General features: G+C 45.6%; 1 protein-coding gene across 1 annotated transcript in view; it reads left to right on the forward strand.

Moving 5' to 3' along the window:
* The window catches only part of malrd1 (MAM and LDL receptor class A domain containing 1), a gene marked incomplete at both ends in the record, with an annotated part of 45,195 nt that overhangs the window by 4,208 nt on the left and 19,235 nt on the right, over nucleotides 1-21,752 (forward strand). The window contains 19 exons of the mRNA XM_083680927.1: nucleotides 1,018-1,110; nucleotides 2,403-2,534; nucleotides 2,715-2,806; nucleotides 2,963-3,127; nucleotides 4,199-4,295; nucleotides 6,930-7,067; nucleotides 7,384-7,536; nucleotides 8,069-8,174; nucleotides 8,986-9,353; nucleotides 9,641-10,089; nucleotides 11,062-11,149; nucleotides 11,270-11,449; nucleotides 11,677-11,833; nucleotides 12,803-12,959; nucleotides 13,123-13,233; nucleotides 14,387-14,600; nucleotides 14,700-14,947; nucleotides 16,198-16,486; nucleotides 21,316-21,561. Coding sequence (XP_083537053.1) covers nucleotides 1,018-1,110; nucleotides 2,403-2,534; nucleotides 2,715-2,806; nucleotides 2,963-3,127; nucleotides 4,199-4,295; nucleotides 6,930-7,067; nucleotides 7,384-7,536; nucleotides 8,069-8,174; nucleotides 8,986-9,353; nucleotides 9,641-10,089; nucleotides 11,062-11,149; nucleotides 11,270-11,449; nucleotides 11,677-11,833; nucleotides 12,803-12,959; nucleotides 13,123-13,233; nucleotides 14,387-14,600; nucleotides 14,700-14,947; nucleotides 16,198-16,486; nucleotides 21,316-21,561 — 3,483 coding nt within the window. The remainder of the gene's footprint in view (nucleotides 1-1,017; nucleotides 1,111-2,402; nucleotides 2,535-2,714; nucleotides 2,807-2,962; nucleotides 3,128-4,198; nucleotides 4,296-6,929; nucleotides 7,068-7,383; nucleotides 7,537-8,068; nucleotides 8,175-8,985; nucleotides 9,354-9,640; nucleotides 10,090-11,061; nucleotides 11,150-11,269; nucleotides 11,450-11,676; nucleotides 11,834-12,802; nucleotides 12,960-13,122; nucleotides 13,234-14,386; nucleotides 14,601-14,699; nucleotides 14,948-16,197; nucleotides 16,487-21,315; nucleotides 21,562-21,752) is intronic.

A 21,752-nucleotide genomic window follows, 5' to 3' on the forward strand; every position in this document is an offset into this window, starting at 1 on the left:
TTGAGCCAGCCTTTGGGTCGAGGTAATTAGCTAGAGAGGCTTCCATCGGAGGCAGGTTTAACCACCCAGCCTTCTCTTCCTTTTGGGCCTCGAAATGTTGGGAAGCATTTGCCACAAGCTTGGCTGAGAAGGGCTGCTCCCACAAAGACTTAAAGGGATAGTTCAGCCTATTTTCATGTTTAGGTGAAATATCATCTTATCCTGAGTTGTCCTCATAGACCAGTAGTGAAAGATTCTCCGTTATCTACTTTGCTACCGCAGCAACAGAACGCTAATGTTTCCTGCACGAGACAAGGAAAACAAGCATGCTTTGGACAGTCAGCAAGTAAAGTGAAAAGAATAAATGAGCGTGCTATGCATGAGCCTTTATATGCTGGGTGCTAGGCAGGGCTTTATATGCTGGGTGCTAGGCAGGGCTTTATATGCTGGGTGCTAGGCAGGGCTTTATATGCTGGGTGCTAGGCAGGGCTATGTGCGTGCCTGTAAGCATCCTCAGCCTGTACAGGTGTGATTGAATAGGGTTTCAGCAAATAGGTACACAGAGTTTGTGTCCCATCATGAGGGGTTGAGTCGACTGAAAAAGAACACACGTGCATACACAGACGCACACACTTACGCGCACACACACACACACACACACACACACACACACACACACACACACACACACACACACACACACACACACACACACACACACACTCACACACACACCCACAACATACGCCCAGCCTATTGAGTAACAGTCATAAAAGCCATTTATTGACTGTTGTCCCAGTAGCTAGAACACACGTTCACTGTCAATCTAAGTAAATGGTGAATCGTGAGGCTCTACTCTTATTTAGATTCTCTTTCCTCTCTTAAAACAACATGGTTTTATGGACGTAAAGTGTGACTGTATGAGATCCTGGACTAACTAAGGAATACTCTACCTGATGATGGTGTTGCTGAGGCCTCTGTGCCTGCTAGCTGGCTGCCTGGTGTGTGTGTGTGTTTGTGCTGGGGCCTGTCTCTCAGGGGAGTTTACCTGCACTCAGGGATCATGTGTGGCCAAGGACTGTGTGTGTGACTTCACTGACGACTGTGGGGATGGCAGCGATGAGAGGAACTGTGAGTACAGCCTGTTCTCAACATATGTGTGTGTATTACAGATGAGACTATTGACACATGAAAGACAAAGCATCAGCCAAATAATATTCACCGATTGTGGGATGTGATTCTGTAAATGTGTAATTGTACAATTTAAGTTAAAAGACTAAAGTTATATATAGTATCTATGTAAAATCTGTATCCTTTAAAGCAGCCTGGCCCCGGAAAATCTGTTTAGATAAGAGAGTCTGAAATTGCATAGATTTACATTTATGGCATTTAGCAGACGCCTCTATCCAAAGCGACTTACAACAAATGCATAGATAAGTGTAGGCTGTGTCATTACTATTACCCAAACCCTAATGCCAAACACACTTCACACTGAAATGTAATGCTCTGAAATTCAGTCCCTGTGATCAGTTTGTCTGATTTTACATTTAAATTCAGCCCCATAGAAGAGAACATTACTGCCTGTCAAAAATAGGCTACATTATTACTGAGTCCCTTGTCAAGATGTGAAAAATACAAACTGGCAATGGTGATTTTTTTCCTCGAACCGTACCTGTTAATAATCAAATAGAGCCTATTTTACAGTGTATATATCATAGGTTCAAGATTATGGAATACAAGAGTAGCTTGACTCATAATCACATGGTGGAAAACGATAACGCTGTTCATTCAAATGAGTAGATGTGCTAATGTAAATGCACACAATGTACACCGGTGCATGCAATATCTCACTCATTGGCATGTCAACTGAAAATATGCAATCTGCCATATTCAACAGAGACCGATCAATCTTTACATAATAATTTCTCCAGCGATACTCTTGTCCATCAAACCTACATTTACATTTTTGACATTTATCCATTTATCCAAAGCGACTTATAACAAGTACATTTGTCGAAACTAATTGAGTCATCTATACATCAGTCATCGTAAAAAAAAAGAAAAAGAGAGAGAGAGAGAAACACGAACCCATCTCTCTGCATTTCATTCATAAGATGTTGTCTCTGACCCTGTATCTATACCTCAATACTACAATGTATGAAAACACTAAAGGTTTATAATCCCAGGTTGGACATACGGTCGTAAAGTAAAACATGAGGGAGCTTTAAGCAAACAAACTGCTGCTGAGACTTGTTATTTATGGTGCCTACAAACCAACAGCTTCTACAGAATCCTGCAGCTCAGAGGAATCTTAAACAACAGCGTAGTGTGAAATACACAACTACTCCTGAGAGGGCTGTCTGTCCACTGTGCTTTCTGTTTAACAATGTGATTGTGTCTGTTGAACCTGTTTCTCTGTGAAGGCTCTAGGTACACCAGGTGTGACTTTGAGGAGGGCTACTGTGACCTGTTGACCTACTCAGACACAAACTCAACATGGACCAGAGGGACTGGGTTCATCAACATTGGACCTGACCACGCCAGAAACGAGTCAGGTGTGTCTAGAACTGAGGAACTTCAAATAGACCTCTATGGCATGATTTCCTTGTCATAAACAAAACACATATAACGTGTACACATTTTGACTCTCTCTTACCCCACTCTCTCTCTCTCTCTCTCTCTCTCTCTCTCTCACTCACTCTTTCTCTCTCTCTCTCTCTCTCTCTCTCCTCCAGCGCATTACCTGTCCCTATGGCCTGTCAGAGGAGAAGAGAAACGCCAGGCAGGCTTACGGAGTCCTGTGTTCCTGCCCTCCCAGTCCTGCCGGGTAACACAGTCCTCTGATTGGTTATTCTGTTCACAGAGCCTGGACAACCCTGGCATTGATTAGAACAACTGCCTCTCATACCTCCTCCCCTTACTGACATATCGTACCTGCCTCTCATACCTCTTACTGACACATCACACCTCCTCCCCTCTGTAGTTGACCTTCTATCACCATCATGGGAGAGTGGCTGGGGCTCTACTGGTTCTGATAGTCCAAACACAAGATCGGAATAACAGCCTGCTGGTGTGGGTTCAGGGTGAACAACAGACAGAACCATGGCTGCGGACGGTCATACCTCTCACCAGTGACCACCAATTCCAGGTCTGTATCATGTGTCTCAAAGCCATCCTGATGAAGCCTTGAAACAAGGTAGGATGCGGATAGATGAAAGAAGGTAGGATGGGTAGGTGAATGGATAGATGAAAGGTAGGATACATGGATAGACGAAAGAAGGGAGAATGGATGGATAAATGAAAGACGGTTAAAAAAAGATTGGATGGATACGTGAAAAAAAAAAAACGTAGTTATATTGGTGAACTTGTACGCGCTGCCTCTAAGGAAACTGTCTTTGAACTGTCACACTTCAAGAGCTGACTTACTATCTCACTTTGTTTGTTGTTTTTAGTTTTGATTGTGGTTAGTCCACAAAGAGGCGCGATAATGGCCAGTAAGGGGGTTCTGACCATCTGGACTCAGCTGAAACCTGCTGCTTGTGTTTTTTTTCGGTTCCTCAGACAGAGGTTGTGTCTTACCCAGTTGTTTCCAGTCTCGCCCCTCTCTCACTGACTCCATCTGCTACTGGGCCTATTCAGCTCAGTGGCACAAAATAGTTACCTGATTCTTCGGTTCAACTCTCTAAGAGGACATTCAGTTTCAGTTTGAGGCACAAATGAATTCTGGTCGTCTGTTTCAGGGAATGCAGCTATTTTGTGGTTAAAATGGGATGAGAGTTTTAACTTGTACAGTATCAACACTGACTGAAACCCAACTGTGATCTATTCATCAAAATTAGGGTTATAGAAGCATCAATTTAACATTGCATTTTTACTCTTAGCATGAACTGATATGAGCTATGACACAACACACTGATTCATACAGTCATAAATGAGTCATAAATCAGTTTTGAGAGTTGTAAAATGCAGCCTGTAGACTTTGACCTTGCCAGCTATTAGCCTGATAGCAGAGACAAGAGGACAGGATTAAGTGCACTTTGAAAGACACGCACACATGCACATGCACATGCACACGCACACGCACACGCACACGCACACACACACGCACGCACACACACACACACACACACACACACACACACACACACACACACACACACACACACACACACACACACAATACATGTATGACATGTTGTCTTATGTCTACCAACAACAGGTGTTAATCCTAGCAGAGCTGACTGGAGACAGTGATCCGTCTGAGGCCCTGGCCATTGATGATGTGTCCTTCAGTGAGGGCTGTGTGTCCATGCATGGTAGGACCTTCTTCAGTACCACCTCACTGCACTCAGAGCCAACACAATGGAAATGTCAATGTACCTTCATGAATACGCTCAAGGTTACTGATAACCACAGGGTGACAGTGGGGCGAGCAGTCACAACTCCAAGAATTGCAAATGCTGGTGTGGTTGTGTTTCTCTTACACACCTGCCTGGTCAGTGTGGGCTGTAAAGCATAAAGCGAACAATACAAGTCACGGTATCTTGATATATGACTGTGTTATACCTTGGACAAGTGTGCCATGTGGCTGTGTGACGTGTGTGTGTGTTTGTGTGTGTGTGTGTGGGGGTTTTGGACACGTTTTTTTGTTTTTGACATACCACCTTTTTTCGCGTGTAACCACAATGATATTTCTTAGCACCAAGCCCATACCATAGCATCTTTATAGGGCACTTTACGATTCTCCATAACTCATCCGATAGGATTATGTTCATTCTCTCTGTGTCTATAAAACAAATAGGGGTCGTTAACTTCTGTATTGATTTTCTCATTTTAGCATCCCCCTGGTCTCTGAATAGTGCTGGTGTTGGTGTTTAACAATAACACTCCCACCATGGCGCTATGGAGCGTGGTAGTCTTCCTGCCGGGCTGCAGGGTCAGCTCCAGTAGCCAGGCCTAGTTTAGCGTGTCAAAGTGGATGGTAGGTCAATGTCACCTGACCGGTAGGTCAATGTCCTCTCCCTCCGCCTCAATCTGTGTCCTATTTCTCCTTGTGGGTCATTTAACTATGCCACGCCTCATCAAGCCCTGAGATTGTCCTGCTCAACCGTGTCACAGACATAAAAACACACCTGGTCCGCTGGGGCGCGCACAGGGAGGGGAGGAGGGGGGGGGAGGGGAGGGGGGGGGTGTGTGGCAGGAGCCCAGCGTTGGTGTTGCCATCTTACAGTGTCATTGTTACGTCTCTCTCAGGTGGGCCTGGTGGCTCATCTCTTTCACTAAACCTGATTGCTTCTGAATCTCATCAGCATGTTTTTTTACAACCTCAGGGTTTTAGTGCTGGAAGAAGGAAAGTATTCTGAGGTGAACTGACAGTTTTGTGGAGTATTGCGTACTTTAACACATGTTGGTATTTCAGTGTCTGATAGTTAGACAACAGGAAAGTACCACACATATCTACAATATGTTTTGCAGCAGATCCATTGTACCTTGTCAAGTATTTAGGGAAATATTGACTCATTAATATCCTCCTATATCAATATGTACTCTGAAGCATCCCGAGTGTAAGAATTCACAACAGGTTAACCCAACAAAAAATAATCTTTGTCAAAAAATCTATTCTTTAGATATCCTGCAATGCAGATTCAACTTTATATTTTGGCCTGCTTGTGTTAGAAGCCAAGAGCAGTCAGTTTGGATATGTAGCTCACGTCTGCTCTACCTAACGAGGTGTCATTTTGTTCAGTTACAATGGCTTCTTTATGTCCTGTCTTTTACTATTCATCTCACCTCCCATTCACCTGCACATTTTCTGCACTGAAATATGACCCCACAACAGGCATAAATTCAGATAAAGTGCTTTGTCACAGATAATGTGGTAATAACCATCAATAAGGGCACATGATTAAACTGTTACCATGGATACAAGATGAAACGTGACAGAAGAAGGTTGTTCCCGCCCTAAACAAAAAGATCTGGCTCAAAATGCACCTCCAACTCAACAGACCGTTATAAATCACAGTATTTGTATTTGTGTGGATGTGTGTGTGTCTGTGTCCGTGCGTGTGCGCGTGCTTATGTTTGTATATTGTGGTGTTTGTGTCTGAGTGTGTGTGGGAGGGTGTGGGATAGGCGTGAGTGTGTGGAACACATGGCTCCAAATGAATCACTCTTACCTTATTCGTCATATTCTGAGTCTGAGCTCTGGGAGTGTGAACATTTCCCATTTGAAGCAGAGAGAGTGGTCAGCCACAACTCATCCTGCTGGACCCAGTCCACCCTGGAGATAGACTTGAAGAATACAGACACCAAGGGAGAGGGACGTGTTTATCTACCCCGTTCACAGACTATTCATGAACTTACATGACCTTGTTTCTCTAGTATTCATGACTAATGTTTCTGTGAGTTACTGTTCTCCCTCCCAGAAATGAGAATACAGTAGGCTCCAAACATTTACTACCCTTTTTCAATATCCCAACCAGAGCCCCATCTGAAAATTGGACCATTTTATTTAATCGTGTTTCCAATACTTCTCATATGAAAACGCTGAATGAAAATTCAGTTAAATTAAGAGATGGAGTTTTAGGCTTTATATGGATCTAAATCACTGCCATATATTGCCATTCACTTCAAGGGTTCAATCAAATCCTCTTCCATAAGCACATAATGATCTCTTATGGAGAATGAGGACGAGAGATTCAGATGCAGCTCTTCTTTATTAGCTTATGATGATTTCCCATGAGCGCCTTCTAATGAAAAATCGTATGATAGTAATCAGTGATATGAATGTAATGTGTGTAACTGCTGCTTGCAGTGGTACATAGAGCTTTTAGATATTAAAATGCCTTCAAACAGTTTGACTTACTGCCATTTACTTCTAAGACGACTGTACAGTACATTGTGATGTGTGTGTTCCATAAGGATCTTTATCTTTTTTTTTTCATTTCCAGCAACAGATAGCAGTGCGTCTCCATCTGCAGTGTGCCCTCCCTCCTTGTTCGTCTGTGGCAGTGGGGAATGTATTGACGAGAGTAAAGTGTGTGACTTCACCCCACACTGTCCTGATGGGGAAGATGAAGCCAACTGCCGTAAGAACCCTTTTGAATATTCACAAACACTGCATTGAAGTTTCTGTTGTCTGGACATTATTTGCAGATATCATATATTCAACGGTCCAGGTGTGGAATCGTGCATGGAATAGTCATTGTCCAAGGTGTTAGAAACCAAAGTTGGAATCAGTTCCTTTCTAGTTTGTTGTATTGAACATAGACATTTCCCCACAGCAAATCAATTTGTCAACTGTGTGGAAATATAGATGACATTGACTCTAACCCTAACCCTAACCCTAACCCTAACCCTACTCTGCTTGTAGCCATGACAGTGTCTTCTCTCCCCTCCGCCCAGCGTCTCACTGTGACTTTGAGAGGGACTCCTGTGGCTGGTATGAGTCTGCCCCAGATGATGGTTTTGAATGGGTCAGGGGTTCGGCTCTGACAGTACCACCAGAATATGAGAGCCAGACCCCCCCTCTGGACCAGTCCACCAACAGCACAAAGGGTAAAATGCCACCACCAACACCAACCAACATCATAAACAGTAACACTAGCGTCTGTCTGGACATAGTGCTCCTCTCCCCCACAGAGATAATGGAATAACCACAGAGGTGGGATGGGGGGCTGATAAGTGCCCACCGCCTCCACGCTGTTGAGTTGGAAATAAGTGGCAGAAAATAATATTACTCACAGATTAAATCAATCACAAAAGCCCTGGCTGGTATTTTTGTAAGTGTGGAGCAGAGAGGCGTCAGGCAAGGGAAAGCGCTTTCTCAGCTGTCTGAATAATGGAGAGGAAATCGACGTGTCTCCTGCCCGGTATTAAAACCACACACCTCTGCGTTATATTTCACTGACTCCCAAACTTTTTATGCCCTTTCTCTCCTTATTTTCAAACTTCTGAAATGTCATTTGGTACATAACTATAACCGCCTCCTAACTTATTTATTGTATCTACAATCCTCAATTTCTCTCAGCTCAGAGGTCTTTTCATGTATTTATGGCCTAATTAATGTGTGTCTCCTCACTCGTGGCAGGTCACTTCATGTTTGTGTTGAAGAACAGTAGCAGTGTCTACCAGAAGGCAATTTTAAAGAGTCCGCTGTTCCGCCAGTCAGCTTCTGGATGCACCATGACCTTCTGGTGAGGATGACAATCCCACAACACATCAGGGGATTGATAGCACTTCCTCCCTCTCTCTCTCTCTGGGAGCAATAGCAAGAGCAACAATAGCATGGCACAGATGATGATTTTATTTAACAGAGATAGATAAGTTGCACTCCTACTAGAAGATGACTTTGAGGACATCAGGAAGGGAATGGAGCAAAGCTCCTCCTGAACTCATTGTACTGTGAATCTATCACTAGTCATCCCAGGGCTCTGCTGATCTCTTTCTCTCCCTCTCTCCCCCACCCCCTTGCTCTTGCTGCATCTATTTTATGTCTCAGTCTCACTCTGTAACTTTCTGTAGTCAGATGTATATGACACTGTATGACAGTTTTATGGCTGTTTAAAATCCCTGTCAGTGGACACATTGTATTTCTCCTGTGGCTGATTGGAAATGTTACTTCCCACAGAAAATTGCAGTTTGAAGGTTTTATACATTTATTTATTCTCCAGAGCAAGCAAAAACCTTCAGCTTAAATGTTCATCACGTGAATTATTACTCCTGAAGGAATCATTACCTCAGTTCCTGAGAGGTAGTCGACTCAACGAAAAGTAAACTGTGTTGGTTGTGAACCAGAATGGCAGGAATCAGTAGTATATGTGTAAGTGCCCTCCTCTCCAGGCATGCAGTGGTAGAAAATAGGTTGTGTCAACGCTGCTTAACGTAAACACTAACACTAAAATCTGCGAATGGTTATAAAAGGTAGGAACACACATTGAAACACTATTAACGCAGTTTACTTGCGTTTACCCTCCCTTACACCTCTGCTCTTCTACCCCTACCCAGGCATTATAACTCTGGCCAGTCAGTGGGGGCTGCTGACATGTACCTGCGTATCGCCGACACGGAGAACATCACCGTCCTGTGGCGGACATTCTACAACCAAGGCATCCGCTGGAATCAGGTGACCGTACAACTGGGCCGCATCACCCAGCCCTTCCAGTTCTCTGTGGCTAAGGCCAGCCTGGGCATGTACGATGGAATCTCCGCCCTGGACGACATCACCTTCCGGAACTGCTCGTTGCCCCCAGCGATGGAGCAGTGCCCGACATCCACATATTTCCACTGCGTGCGTAGCCGGGCATGTGTGGAGCATCTGCAGCTGTGTGACCTGGTGGATGACTGTGGGGATGGATCGGACGAGGAGGGCTGCTGTGAGTGAGGCTGGTTGACACACACACACACACACACACACACACACACACACACACACACACACACACACACACACACACCAACACACAAACACACACACACACACACACACACACACACACACACATACACACACACACACACTTCATCAATCACGTAGTGTACTTATTAACATTGATGTTCAGATTGTACATTTATGGATTCAGAATGAATGTATGATATACAGTATGGTCTCAGGTATAAACAAAGAAGCATTTTGACCCCCCCCCTCCATCTCCTCCACCAGCCCCAGAGATACAGTGTGACTTTGAGCAGGGCCTGTGCAGCTGGACACAGGAGCAGGGGGGAGGGGATGTGTTTGACTGGAAGCGTATCCAGGGCCCCACCCCCACCCGCAACACGGGCCCCTGGAAGGACCACACCCTGGGCAACATCAATGGCCACTTCCTCTACATCGAGTCCTCAGCCCCCCAGGAGTTCATGGACACGGCCCTGCTGGTGAGTCCAGCCTTCCAGCCCACCCTCCAACGCGGCCAGGGCAGGCCGGCAGGCCTCCACCACCTCTGTGTGTTCCGTTTCCACTACCACATGTTTGGCTCCCACGTGTTCCGTCTGGCAGTGTACCTGCGGACCACCGCCGCTGGACGCGGACACATGCTCTGGGTGCGCTACGGTGACCAGGGCAACATGTGGCACAGGAAAACCCTCTACCTCAACAGTGTTCGCCCCTTCCAGGTACAGTCACTGACTCAGAGAGGATTTAGAACACTTTCAATCAATGTCAGAAAGGAGGATAGGTCTCTTCTTCTGATGTTTTTATTTTATTTTATTTTTTTAAATTCTGTTCATTGATGGATTCAAACTTGTAAGGGATGGGTGGATCGTGTTGAGAATGTTCATGACTGAAGAGTTTCTAACTATCAAACATCAGCACATGTTCCCTCAAAGCTCTGCTCATGGCACGCCTCCAAACTAAAGCCTTGGAGGTCTAATTAAATGGACTGACTGAAAGGTTGATAAAGACACAATCGTCTCTAATATGTTGGTGCCAGGGGGTCACCTCACATCCAGCCTTAGACCTGCCTATCATCCCCAATAGACCAGCCAATCATAGTCCACATTAATTAGCTTAGCTCGTGCCTGAGGTGAGGTGAAGGACCACATCTCCCACGTTGCACGGCAGTGCTGGTTGGTGGAGATAGGCCTTGTCTCACGCTACAGGCTTTCTGTCTCTGCTCAACCATTCCATAAGAGGCTGCGGCACAAGATGTGTTTGGTATACGTATACAGTAGAACAAGGCTTGCAGTGGTAGAGTTACTCAGGGTAAGAGAGGCAATGTAGTGCTGGCTGAAGATTGAAACAAATAACCCAAAGTATGTTTTCAAAACAATATTGCCTCGGGTAGACTCTTCTCTTAAATTCACAGTCTATCTGTTTTTTGTATAATGCTGAATACACAATATACATATATACCATGGATGGGGTAAATTGTAGGGTAAATGGTTCACAGTGCAGCACTGCTTCCAGGCTGAATGTGAGTTTCCAGGCTGTGGGATGAGCCTGCTGTGGAGGTAATAACTATGATAAGATTTCCACCACTGTGGCTGCCAGAGGCTGGGGCTGACATATGAATCACTGTATTGACCTGGAAAAGGCAGGGTCCCTTCTTTTTCCCTTACACCTTGTCTTGATGTCTCTATTGGCAGATTTTGGTGGAGGGTACAGTCGGTGACGACTTCACTGGAGACATCTCCATCGATGACCTGTCTTTCCTGGACTGTGATCCTTATGAAGGTACACCATGCTAACACTTTACCACTGAAAGCATACACTGCTAGAGCATGTTTTTATGTGTGTTGTGTCCTATTGTTTGTAATAGTTACTGGTGGTGTATATTTTTGTTTTTTGTTTCAGGGGAATTACCTTCAGTGACCCCCACGACCCCCTCCTTCACCACGCTAGCCCCCACAGTCCTTCCCCATAGCTGCCCTGAAGGAGAGTTTGTGTGTGGGGTGCATGGGGAGTGTGTGGATCAGAGGAGGGTGTGTGACTTCAGACACGACTGCTCAGACGGCTCAGATGAACACAGCTGTGGTGGGTATAATACTATGATGGAGTTCCCTCAGAGTATCTTGACTGGGATTTTTACTAGAATTGTCTTATGTGAAATAATGGTCTGTCCATCTGTCCGTCTGTCCGTCTGTCCGTCTGCCCGTTTGCCCGTTTGCCCGTCTGTCCGTCTGTCTGTCTGTCCGTCTGTCCGTCTGTCTGTCTGTCTGTCTGCCTGTCTCTCTCTCTCCCTCTGTCTCCCTCCCCTCCAGTGAAGGAGGTGTGTGCCTTCGAGGGAGGTGATTTGTGTGGATGGAATACGGGCGTTCATGCCATTAATCCCCTACATGCGTTCCGCTGGCTCCCTGACCAGGGCGACACCATTCACCACGGAGAGGAGTACCACCGCCCCATCAACGACCACACCCTGTGAGTCTCAATGACACACACACACACGCCAGGGCCAAGAACCTCCATCACATCCCCCTCTATGACAGAGCGTCTACTTCTGGCATCTACCTGTCCACGGCTTGATTACCTATCTGAGGTCTTCTGAGTGGAGACTGAAAGCAGACGGAAGAAATGGCCCATCCACTCCAACTACTACTCTATTTCTGCAATGTCCTTCTTTTAGCCAGCGGGCCAGAGTACAGGTGCAATCATCTCTCATACTGCCTCTCCCTCCTCCCCCTCTTCCTCTTCCCTCCCTCCTCCTCTTCCCCCTACTTCTGCTGCAGTCCTTTATTCTCCAATAGTGGCTGATCAATATGCTCCTGCAGCCCTGGAAGTGAGAAAAGGAAAACTCGGTTTTCTGTAAGCCCAGGGAAGGGCTCTCGTCTCTGGGGTATAGATCGGGGGCACTAGGCGAAAAATGGTATAGGTCTGTGTGGTTCTGGGAGTTTATGGAGATGGATAAGAGCAGTCAACTCTCCCATGGTAATGGAAGTGGAGGATGACTCTGTGATTGACAATCTATAGGGGCCTGCAGGGCTCTCATACTGGGAACAGAGACAGATGAGTGCCATTGACGCGTGTGTGTGTGTGTGTGTGTGTGTGTGTGTGTGTGTGTGTGTGTGTGTGTGTGTGCGCGTGTGTGTGTGTGTGTGTGTGTGTGTGTCTGTATGTGTGCATGTGTGTGTGTGTGGGCTTCTTAACTTACTGAAGTTTACTATACAATACACTTTATTCCATTTCATGGTTGAGTTGAAAATACAGATTAGAAAACAGCAGTGTTTCCTGCTGGTTAAGGGTTTTCAATTGCCGGTATCGGTTTCTCATCAGGTGTGAGTGAGGCTGGGTGGTGTGATTGAAACCTACAGTATACAATTTTTACTTACTCAGTCCTGTTTCATTGAGTTGACAGTGAACCTCTAACCCTCGTATTTCCCTTGGCACCAGTGGCACAGCTGAAGGCTGGTACATGTATGCAGACAGCTCCAACGGCGGGTATAGACACACCACCGACCTTCAGACACCTGTCATCTCCTTCACTGGACCCCAATGCACCCTGGGATTCTGGTACCACATGAGCGGCTTCACTGTGGGAACACTGCAGGTGAGGGAACCAGTCATTCCTCACTCATATGATCTCAACAACACGTATATGACATACTGTATATTGATAAACCATACATGGCATACCGTATTGTGAGTGCATTGTGACCTAAACTAACGATGAGTCATATCTAATCTGCTGTTTGTCTGACTGTGCTTTGCAGGTGTTCATGAAATACGGAAACATCACCATTGAGGTGTGGTCACAGACTGGTAACCAAGGCAGCAAATGGAGACGTGGAGAAGTCTTCCTGGGAATTTCTCACGACTTCCAGGTCTGTCTGTCAATCATCCTGTCTGACAGAACTATTTTTTCAGTTGTAGTGCATTGTATTCATGAATCTGAGGTACGTGAAGGTTAAATTCCTTTGTTATAAATTATGGAAAACCCAACTCTTGATTTTGAGTTGTTAGAGGTGAAATGGTGACATTCTACCAGGATGAATATCACAGTGAAAGCAGACACAGCCCTACAGAGGACGATCGACTGGACATTACTGTAATTAGCTCAGATTCATGGAATTACGGGGTCTATTAAAACAATTAAATGACCCCTGCAAGCGTGAAGCTTCTGTTGACTGAGCTTAATCACAACTAATGAGTCTCAGGTCATTACTGGGAGAAGAGTCACAATTACTGAGTCTCTGCATGCAGTCTCTGCAGCCTCCCAACGACTGAGGTTATTTTAGGACAGGCACCCTACTGAACACCCCATACAAAGACAAAGACCCCATTTCAACACCTTGAGACAGCCATTTTATAGTCCAAATATCATGACCTTTGTGCATGGTGTACTAATATCTATTAACCTACGTCAGGCAGGCCGACTCAGATCAACCATTCAGATGGGCCAATCAGTGTCTCAAGTGACCTTTCACAATATAGCAGCACTTTCAACAGTCCTTTTACACCATCCGAAAGATTCCAAGTGCCCTTTTCTCTCCCTCAGCAAGCCCTTCATCAATCCACCTCTTCTCTTTTTTTAAAACATTTTTTTTATTTTTTTATTTTTAAAAAATATATTTTTAGGGCATTTCTGCTTTTATTGGGATAGAGATAGTAGAGATTGACAGGAAGGATGGGTGAGAGAGAGGAGGGATGACATGCAGGATATGCCGATGGCCGGAATCGAACCAGGGACCTTGCAATGATATGGTATGCGCCTTAGTGCGCCCCAGCCCACCTCTTCTCTAGTGTGAACCGTGACTCAGTGCTTTGGAGGATGGGCTGCTCTATAACATACTGTAGGATCATGTAGTTGCAATCAGTGGCTTATGGTGGGGTATTGGGTCAAAATGAGTTTGTTTGCTAATAATGTTTGCTAGCTAGTTTAGGCATTTTTCGATGATGTGTATTACTTGGTATTGGTCATGTTAAAGCATCAGACTTGAACAGAGAGCTAACGTCAGTCCTGTCTCTGTTTGCCAGGTGGTCTTCAGGGCCAAGCGTGGTATCAGCTACATGGGTGATGTGGTGGTGGATGACGTGACTTTCCAGAATTGCTCTCCTCCACTGACCCCAGACCAGCCGTGTGGACCAGAGGAGTACGCCTGCGCCAACGATCACTGTGTCCCCCAGGACAACCTGTGTGACTTCATCAACCACTGTGGAGACGGCTCCGACGAGGACCCCTACATCTGCAGTGAGGCTCCCCTCTCTCCTGCCTGATTGAAAGTGACAGTCTTTGGAGAAACTTTTATATTATTTTTTTGTGATTTATTTCTCTTGTCTGGTTTCCCAGAAGGCTTCAGCGGACGCTGCAACTTTGAGTTTGACCTTTGCTCCTGGCGCCAGTGCCGGCACGACGATTTCAATTGGCTGATCAAAGCAGGCAGCACAGGGACAGTTGGCACGGGGCCGTCCCAGGACCACACCTTGCGGGACCCGTCTGGACATTACCTCTACGTGGCGAGCTCTTTTCCTCAGACAGCCGGAGACGGTGCCCGTATCTCAGGACCGCTCCTCAGCCGCAGAAGCAGGCTTTGCAAGGTCAGGTCAAAGTCAGGGGTCAGAGGGCACAGGGGACTGTAGTCGAAGGTCAGAGTTCACATCGTGGTGGCTAGTCGGGGGGGGGAAGGGTCATCTGATCAATAGACGGATGCAGGAGGTCTAGACAAGGGGTCAGAGGGCTGGTTGACATTTGATTTAGTTTGGAGCCAGGCTTGAGGTGGAGGGTTAATGTATGCACTCATGAAAATTCAAAAGCTAGCCTAAGAGTGATAATTGAGTTACGACAATAATTAGATTGAGTAGAGGCAATATGGGATACAGGGACAGTATTTCTTCAGAGATCAGTCATTGTGTGAGTCAGTGGCAGAAATCTGGGGCTGTCTCACTGCCCATTGAGCCCACATCAGTCACGGTGTGTGTGTGTGTGTGTGTGTGTGTGTGTGTGTGTGTGTGTGTGTGTGTGTGTGTGTGTGTGTGTGTGTGTGTTTGTGTATGTGTGTGTGGGGTGTGTGTGTGTGTGCATCCATCTCAGTCTGTTTGGAACCATGTCTGCCTCATCCCACGCCAGACATGCCAATCAATCACACACACAGCTGACAGCCGCCAATAAAACGAAGCAAGGTAAGAAGGGAACAGAACATGGGAGAGTAGAGAGTAGACGACGCAGTTCAGAACCTTTTCCTGGGTGGTTATAGAATCACTCCGCTTCTCCCTTTTTGAACACTCGTCAGCATCTGGTGGAATTTGGGAGGAAGCCCTGTTGAACTCATTACCACTCTGCTGCTGCATTTGAGTGGCTGACTTTGTGGGCAAAGCTTTAATGAAGAGAGGAAATGGAAGGAAAAGGAAAAGAATATGTATTGACAGAAATAGCTCCTTTTAATTCGTAACTAATTACTTTTGTATTTACACAGACTTCTGTTCTCCTTTGATGGTTTGCATTCAGAAGAGGTGGTTTTGGTGGAAAGAGAAAGGTATTGCGCTGTAAAAGTAGAATGGTAATGCAGAAAGCATAAGTCACAGTTCTACGCGTTACTTCCTCAGTCTTACTGAAACTCACTTCAAAGGACCAAGACATCTCACTTTAGGAGGCCCTTCTAAAAAACTGTGTATTATAGTGCAATTACCATTAAATTTCTCAAACTGTGATTCCTATTCATGATATTATATGGGCATATCATAGACATGGGATATTACATGCTGAATGGGGGCCAGAGGCTTTCATCACATCACAATTTTCACAGTTTTTGGTCAATATTGTACATTCCTAAATGTTCTCCCTTTTCCAGATCCGGTTCTACCTGCACATGTCTGGAGAAGGCATCGGTACCCTGAACGTGTTCCAGAACAGTGGAGGTCGCCACCAGCTCCTGCTCAACCTGACTGGAGACCAGGGCAACTACTGGCAGAGGAGGGACATCCACTTAACCTCTACGGTCGACTTCCAGGTCATGTTCGAGGGCAAGATCGGCCACAGCGCCAAGGGAGACATCTGTCTGGATGACATCACCTTCTCTCCCGGCTGTCTGCTCTCCTCGACAGGCGGGGCAGATGAGGCCACGCCCCCACCTCCATCAGGTATGATGGTGCATCTCAATAGTCTAAAGTAGCTTGCTGTCCTGGTCTCTTCAGAAAATGCAGGCGTAATATGGAGGTGCTGAGAATTTGCATTCGACTAACCAGTTTTTTTAACACAAGGAAAGGAAGCCATTTGAGACTATTAACCCTAACCCTAACCCTAACCCTAACCCTAACCCACTGTCTCACAGGTTGAGGCTATATTCCAATACTCATGGATGACTTGGTTTCCTCGCCTATTCCTCCATCACCACAGACACGTTTTGAACTGGAACAATATTTTAACCACATTTCTATTATTTAGAATAGTGGAGGGAAGGAGATGTGGAGCAGAAGGAGACTATTGAGTCAGAATACAAATGGTCGACTGACTGAGCGAACCAACAGCATTGTTGAAGAGTGAAACAAAAGGTTGGGCTCTATTCAAATGATGTGCGTTCTCCTGCATTCTCTCCCTTCATTATGAGCTAACCTTTGAGAGACGAGACAACGCGCCAATAACTGATTTACCCCCTTTGTCACGGTGGTGTTTAGCAGCGAAATTACCCTATTCCAATTTATAGCTCCTCTATTGTATACGATGCTGGAGGAGAGGAGAGGAATTCTGGATGGGTTATTTTCTGAGTGAATGGAGTGAATGCGTGTGTGTGGCCTCTTCAAGGGAATCAGTCATCTGCTGAGCTGAGGCCTTGTATACAATGGCCCTGTGTGTGTGTGTGTGTGTGTGTGTGTGTGTGTGTGTGTGTGTGTGTGTGTGTGTGTGTGTGTGTGTGCGTGTGCGTGTGCGTGTGTGTGCGTGCGCGTGCGCGTGCACGTGTGTGCGTGTGTGTGTGTGTATGTTTCTCTCTCTCTCTGTTCGTGTTGCAACTATGCATTTCTATGTGAAGACCTGTGAGACTCCCTGCAGGCAGGGGCATGAGTGAGTCATAAGATTGCTCTAATGTAGTCTCTGCTCAATGTGAGCCAGAGTGAGTCTGAGGGCTGGTGGTAATGAGGTGTTAACAATGTGAGATTCAACTCACCTGCTGGGTATAGCTCTTTCTCTTGACAAATGCATAAATTGTCCATGCATCAGTAAAATGTTAAAGAGAAGCTACAGGATATCACAACTATTTCAGTATTTTTTAAACCTCTCGTTTTGAGTCTGGATGGTCAATTTGTACAGTTTGTACAAATATGATTTATGAATTGAATTGCTGTTTTACCTCATTCAGCCACGGAATCCCTAGTTTATCGGTGCCAACGTTTGAAGCAGCAGTACTGTTAAGTTTCACTTTCATTTTGGATGGAGTGCCCTGTGGCATTGGGCTGCGTGGAATACATACGCATATGCACCACACTGCATCACTTTTAAAAAGTGTTTGAGATTGTTTGATCAGTCAAAGTTTTGAAGTTTAGAATGTGTGTTTGTTATTTGTATTTCGTCATACTCCATATGAAGTAGAGAGCTACAACATCCAATGGCTCTGAAATGTTAAGCACTCCAGCCCTGAGTCACAGCTCTTCACAGCTCTGATCAAAAGGACCCATGCATGGACCCCCCCCCCCCCCCCCCCACACACACACACACACACACACACACTTGTCTCAGTACCCTCCTTAGTGGCCACAGGCTTTGGTCTGAATATTCACAGAGCAGTGATACTAATGAGAGCCCAGAGCATGCACAAACACTGTAATTACAGGGTCATGGTCCTTCAGGGCATTTTATTTCTGTTGTTTCATTTGATAATTATTACAGTACATGATGAAAATACACCAAAGCCTGGATGTAAGCTCACACACACACACACACACACACACACACACACACACACACACACACACACACACACACACACACACACACACACACACACACACACACACACACACGGCTGTCTGCTTGGGGCTAAGCGTTCAATCTTGACTTTAACAGAGGCCATTGCTTAGCCCCTGTGAAAACAATCATAGATTAGGGTAATATGCTGTCGAGACTCCCCTGTTCTTGCCATGTATCACAAAACAGCATCTCACTGTTGTCTGATGTTTGTCCTACATTGCTCTCCATCACGTTGACTCAGTCACTTTAAATTGAATAGAACCACTCTCAAATCTCCTTCTTCATAAACAGTTCATTATGTACCTCTGCATATAATGAGAAAGATGATTTCTACATTTAAAATATATTTATCTGAGAGAAGCGCATTGTGTTCCAATGTTATCACCGTCTCTTTTGTCCGTTCAAAGGGAGGAGGGGGAGGAGGGAGGGAGGGAGGGAGGGAGACGCGGCGGTCGAGAAATCATTTGAGCTGTGTTTCATTCATCATGGAAAACTGATTAAAGTGAAGAACAGAAGAAGCCAGGTTGACCTTGCGTGCTGTCCAACGATGGCCCTGTTGTTATGATTTATTCTGTAATTGATTTGAGAGATTGTGAGGCTGCTGGTGCTGCACGTCGTCCTTGGGTTTGACTCACTCCAAATGGAATAATAATGTTGTATGGTAGAAGAAGGACAATATATGCCATTTAGCTGATGCTTTTATCCAAAGCAACATACATTGAACTGAGTGCATACATTTCAGTATATATGGTCCCAGCAGGAATCAAACCCACAACCTCAGCGTTGTTCGCGCCATGCTCTACCAACTGAGCCACAGAGGACAACCAGCGTTCACTTGTATTGTGCTCTAACAACCACCTGTATCACTGGTAGATAGTATCTCCTCTCAGGGGCTGAAGACATCGTAGTCAGCAGACAATAGTTGGCCAGATCTAGTGTTGTGGTGGCACATATGGCTGAGTACCGGAAACTGCAAATATTACATGGGCCAGGCCTGGTCCAAATGTGGGGGGCCAGCCCTGGCTGAGAGTTGGCAGTTTGCTGTGGGCCAGCTCTGGTACGAGGAATGTGGCCCTGATACGTTCCTGTGGGGCTGTTCAGCCAGCATCTGACCAGCCAGAGGAGGATGGGTTCCCCTTGGAGCCTGGTTCCTCTCAAGGTTTCTTCCTACCAGGGAGATTTTCCTTGATACTGTCCCCTAGGTTTTCTTCCTACTGGGGAGTTATTCCCTGGCTTGCTTGTTGAGGATCTGTGGTTCAGTGTTAGTTCATATTGTTGATATTGTATTCATTGTTTATTGTTTACGTATTGTTTTTGTTGTAAATCACATTGAGACAATTGTCTTTGTAAAAGTGCTATACAAATACATTTGATTGATTGATTGACATTTGGGGAGTACTACTACTCTGCACCAGACATCCACCAGGAGGCAGTATGCTCCTCAGGCTGACCATGGGGTTGAAGGGTCAGTGGGCCAGTGGACTGTGTGGCAGACAGGGCAGAGAGGGTGATCAGTAGACCTCAGTGTAAACTTCAGTCTGATCCAACGACTGATAAGCTGTTCTAATACTGAATGAACACCACCAAAAGGTCAATTAATACTCTAATCATCCTGCACTAACATTCACTCTTTTGATGAACAGAAACGGTGGGAGAAATAGAGCTACAAGCAGAAGTCCGAAACATTCCTCCTCTGATGTGTGTGTATTGGGTATTTAATAGACTATAAGCCAACATGGGAGCTAGTAGAGTCTGGCCTGGCTACCTAGAATGGAGAGATGGCTTCTTCCCTTCCTCCTTGTCCCTCCATGTGGCTGTGGTGGAAGTTGGAACCAGATTCCTTCTGGTCCTGTGCACCTGAACAGGAGGGAACAAAAGATTAGGAGGGACTTATCCCCCCTTTCTTCTGTTTAATTACTGGGACCACCCCTCTCTATCACGCCTCATCTCCCTCTCTAATACTCCCAAACCGTGTGTCTGACCCCCACTAGAATGCCCTGGCTCCAAAAGAACCCAAATTCCAGCCCCCCCTATACCCCCCCCCCCCCCACCCCTCACCCTCCTGCCCTGATACAATAAGCAGGGCTTACTGCCCCCCTCCTTTGTCTCCCTAAGCCACTGAAAGTGAGACTAATGTATCATTTAGGTGGACCGTTTTTGCTTGGGTTGCTTTTTAATTATTATTATTTTTTTATTTTTTTATTCTTAGCCTTTAGGTGGTTGGCATGTGTTTTCTGGGCATCTGTTTCAGTTTGAGGGAATGGATTGAATGGAGTCTGGGTATGGGGATTTTGCTGTTTTGAATTCCACTTACGGTGCTCCCATGTCTTTCCAATTTCAGTGGTTTGTGTGTTTGTTTACATGTATGTGTGTTCAGAGTCACATTGCCAAGCAGAATCTACAGGGAATTCACACATCTGTTGTCTGCATAGGGAATGGATACGACTGATACTGTTCATGTTTTGTCACAGTATTTGTTTTGATTTGAACTCATCTTTGGTGCTGTCTGCAGTTTCCGCAGTAGTAGTTCATGACAGGCTGTCCTCCACACTCTCTCTCTGTTGACTGGTGGTGGTTCACTTCTCTAATGCTTGACTCCTGACCCCTGCTCTTGTCCATGATGTATAAAACATGCTCGTCAACAGACCATAAGTCTCCCACAGGAGACTGTAAATTATGTTGTTGTAGATTGACCTTGTGAAAAGCAGAGTGAAAAGAGAGTTTATGTGTGTGTGTGTGAGTGTGTGTGTGTGCATGTGTGTGTGTGTGTGTGTGTGTGTGTGTGTGTGTGTGTGTGTGTGTGTGTGTGTGTGTGTGTGTATGTTTGTGTGACCATCTTACTGGTCACAAAATTTACCATGAAGACATTTGAAGCTGAACAGAGGTGTGTGTGTGTGTGTGTGTGTGTGTGTGTGTGTGTGTGTGTGTGTGTGTGTGTGTGTGTGTGTGTGTGTGTGTGTGTGTGTGTTTGTGTGTGCATGTGTGTATGATGTCTTATTGACTCTAGGCTCCTGTCCACTGGGATACCTGCAGTGTGAGAATGGACAGTGTTTCCGTCCAGAGCAGAACTGTGACTTCATCGACGACTGCTGGGACGGCACAGACGAAAGGGATTGTGGGACTTCCTGCTCCTTTGAGGATGGTCGCTGTGGGTGGAAGACATCTCTGGCTGATAACTTTGATTGGACATTGGGTGCCGGCTCGGTCCAAAGCATAAGACCTCCGTTTGACCACACTTTGAAGAATGAGAACGGTAATGTCTCTCATTTACCACTGTATTTCCTGCTTAATCCCTGTGTCGTGTGTACAATCCCTTAGATTTGAGGAAATGGATGGAAGGAGTTGTTTTACATTCCCTACCTGCTCTAGTGAAAAATTAAAACCAATAACCTAACATTTGATAAGATAGAGTACTAAGACGATAACACATCCATAGAGTATCTA

This window comes from Argentina silus (genome assembly GCF_951799395.1).
Source record: "Argentina silus genome assembly, chromosome: 1".
In the NCBI taxonomy this organism is placed as follows: domain Eukaryota; kingdom Metazoa; phylum Chordata; class Actinopteri; order Argentiniformes; family Argentinidae; genus Argentina; species Argentina silus.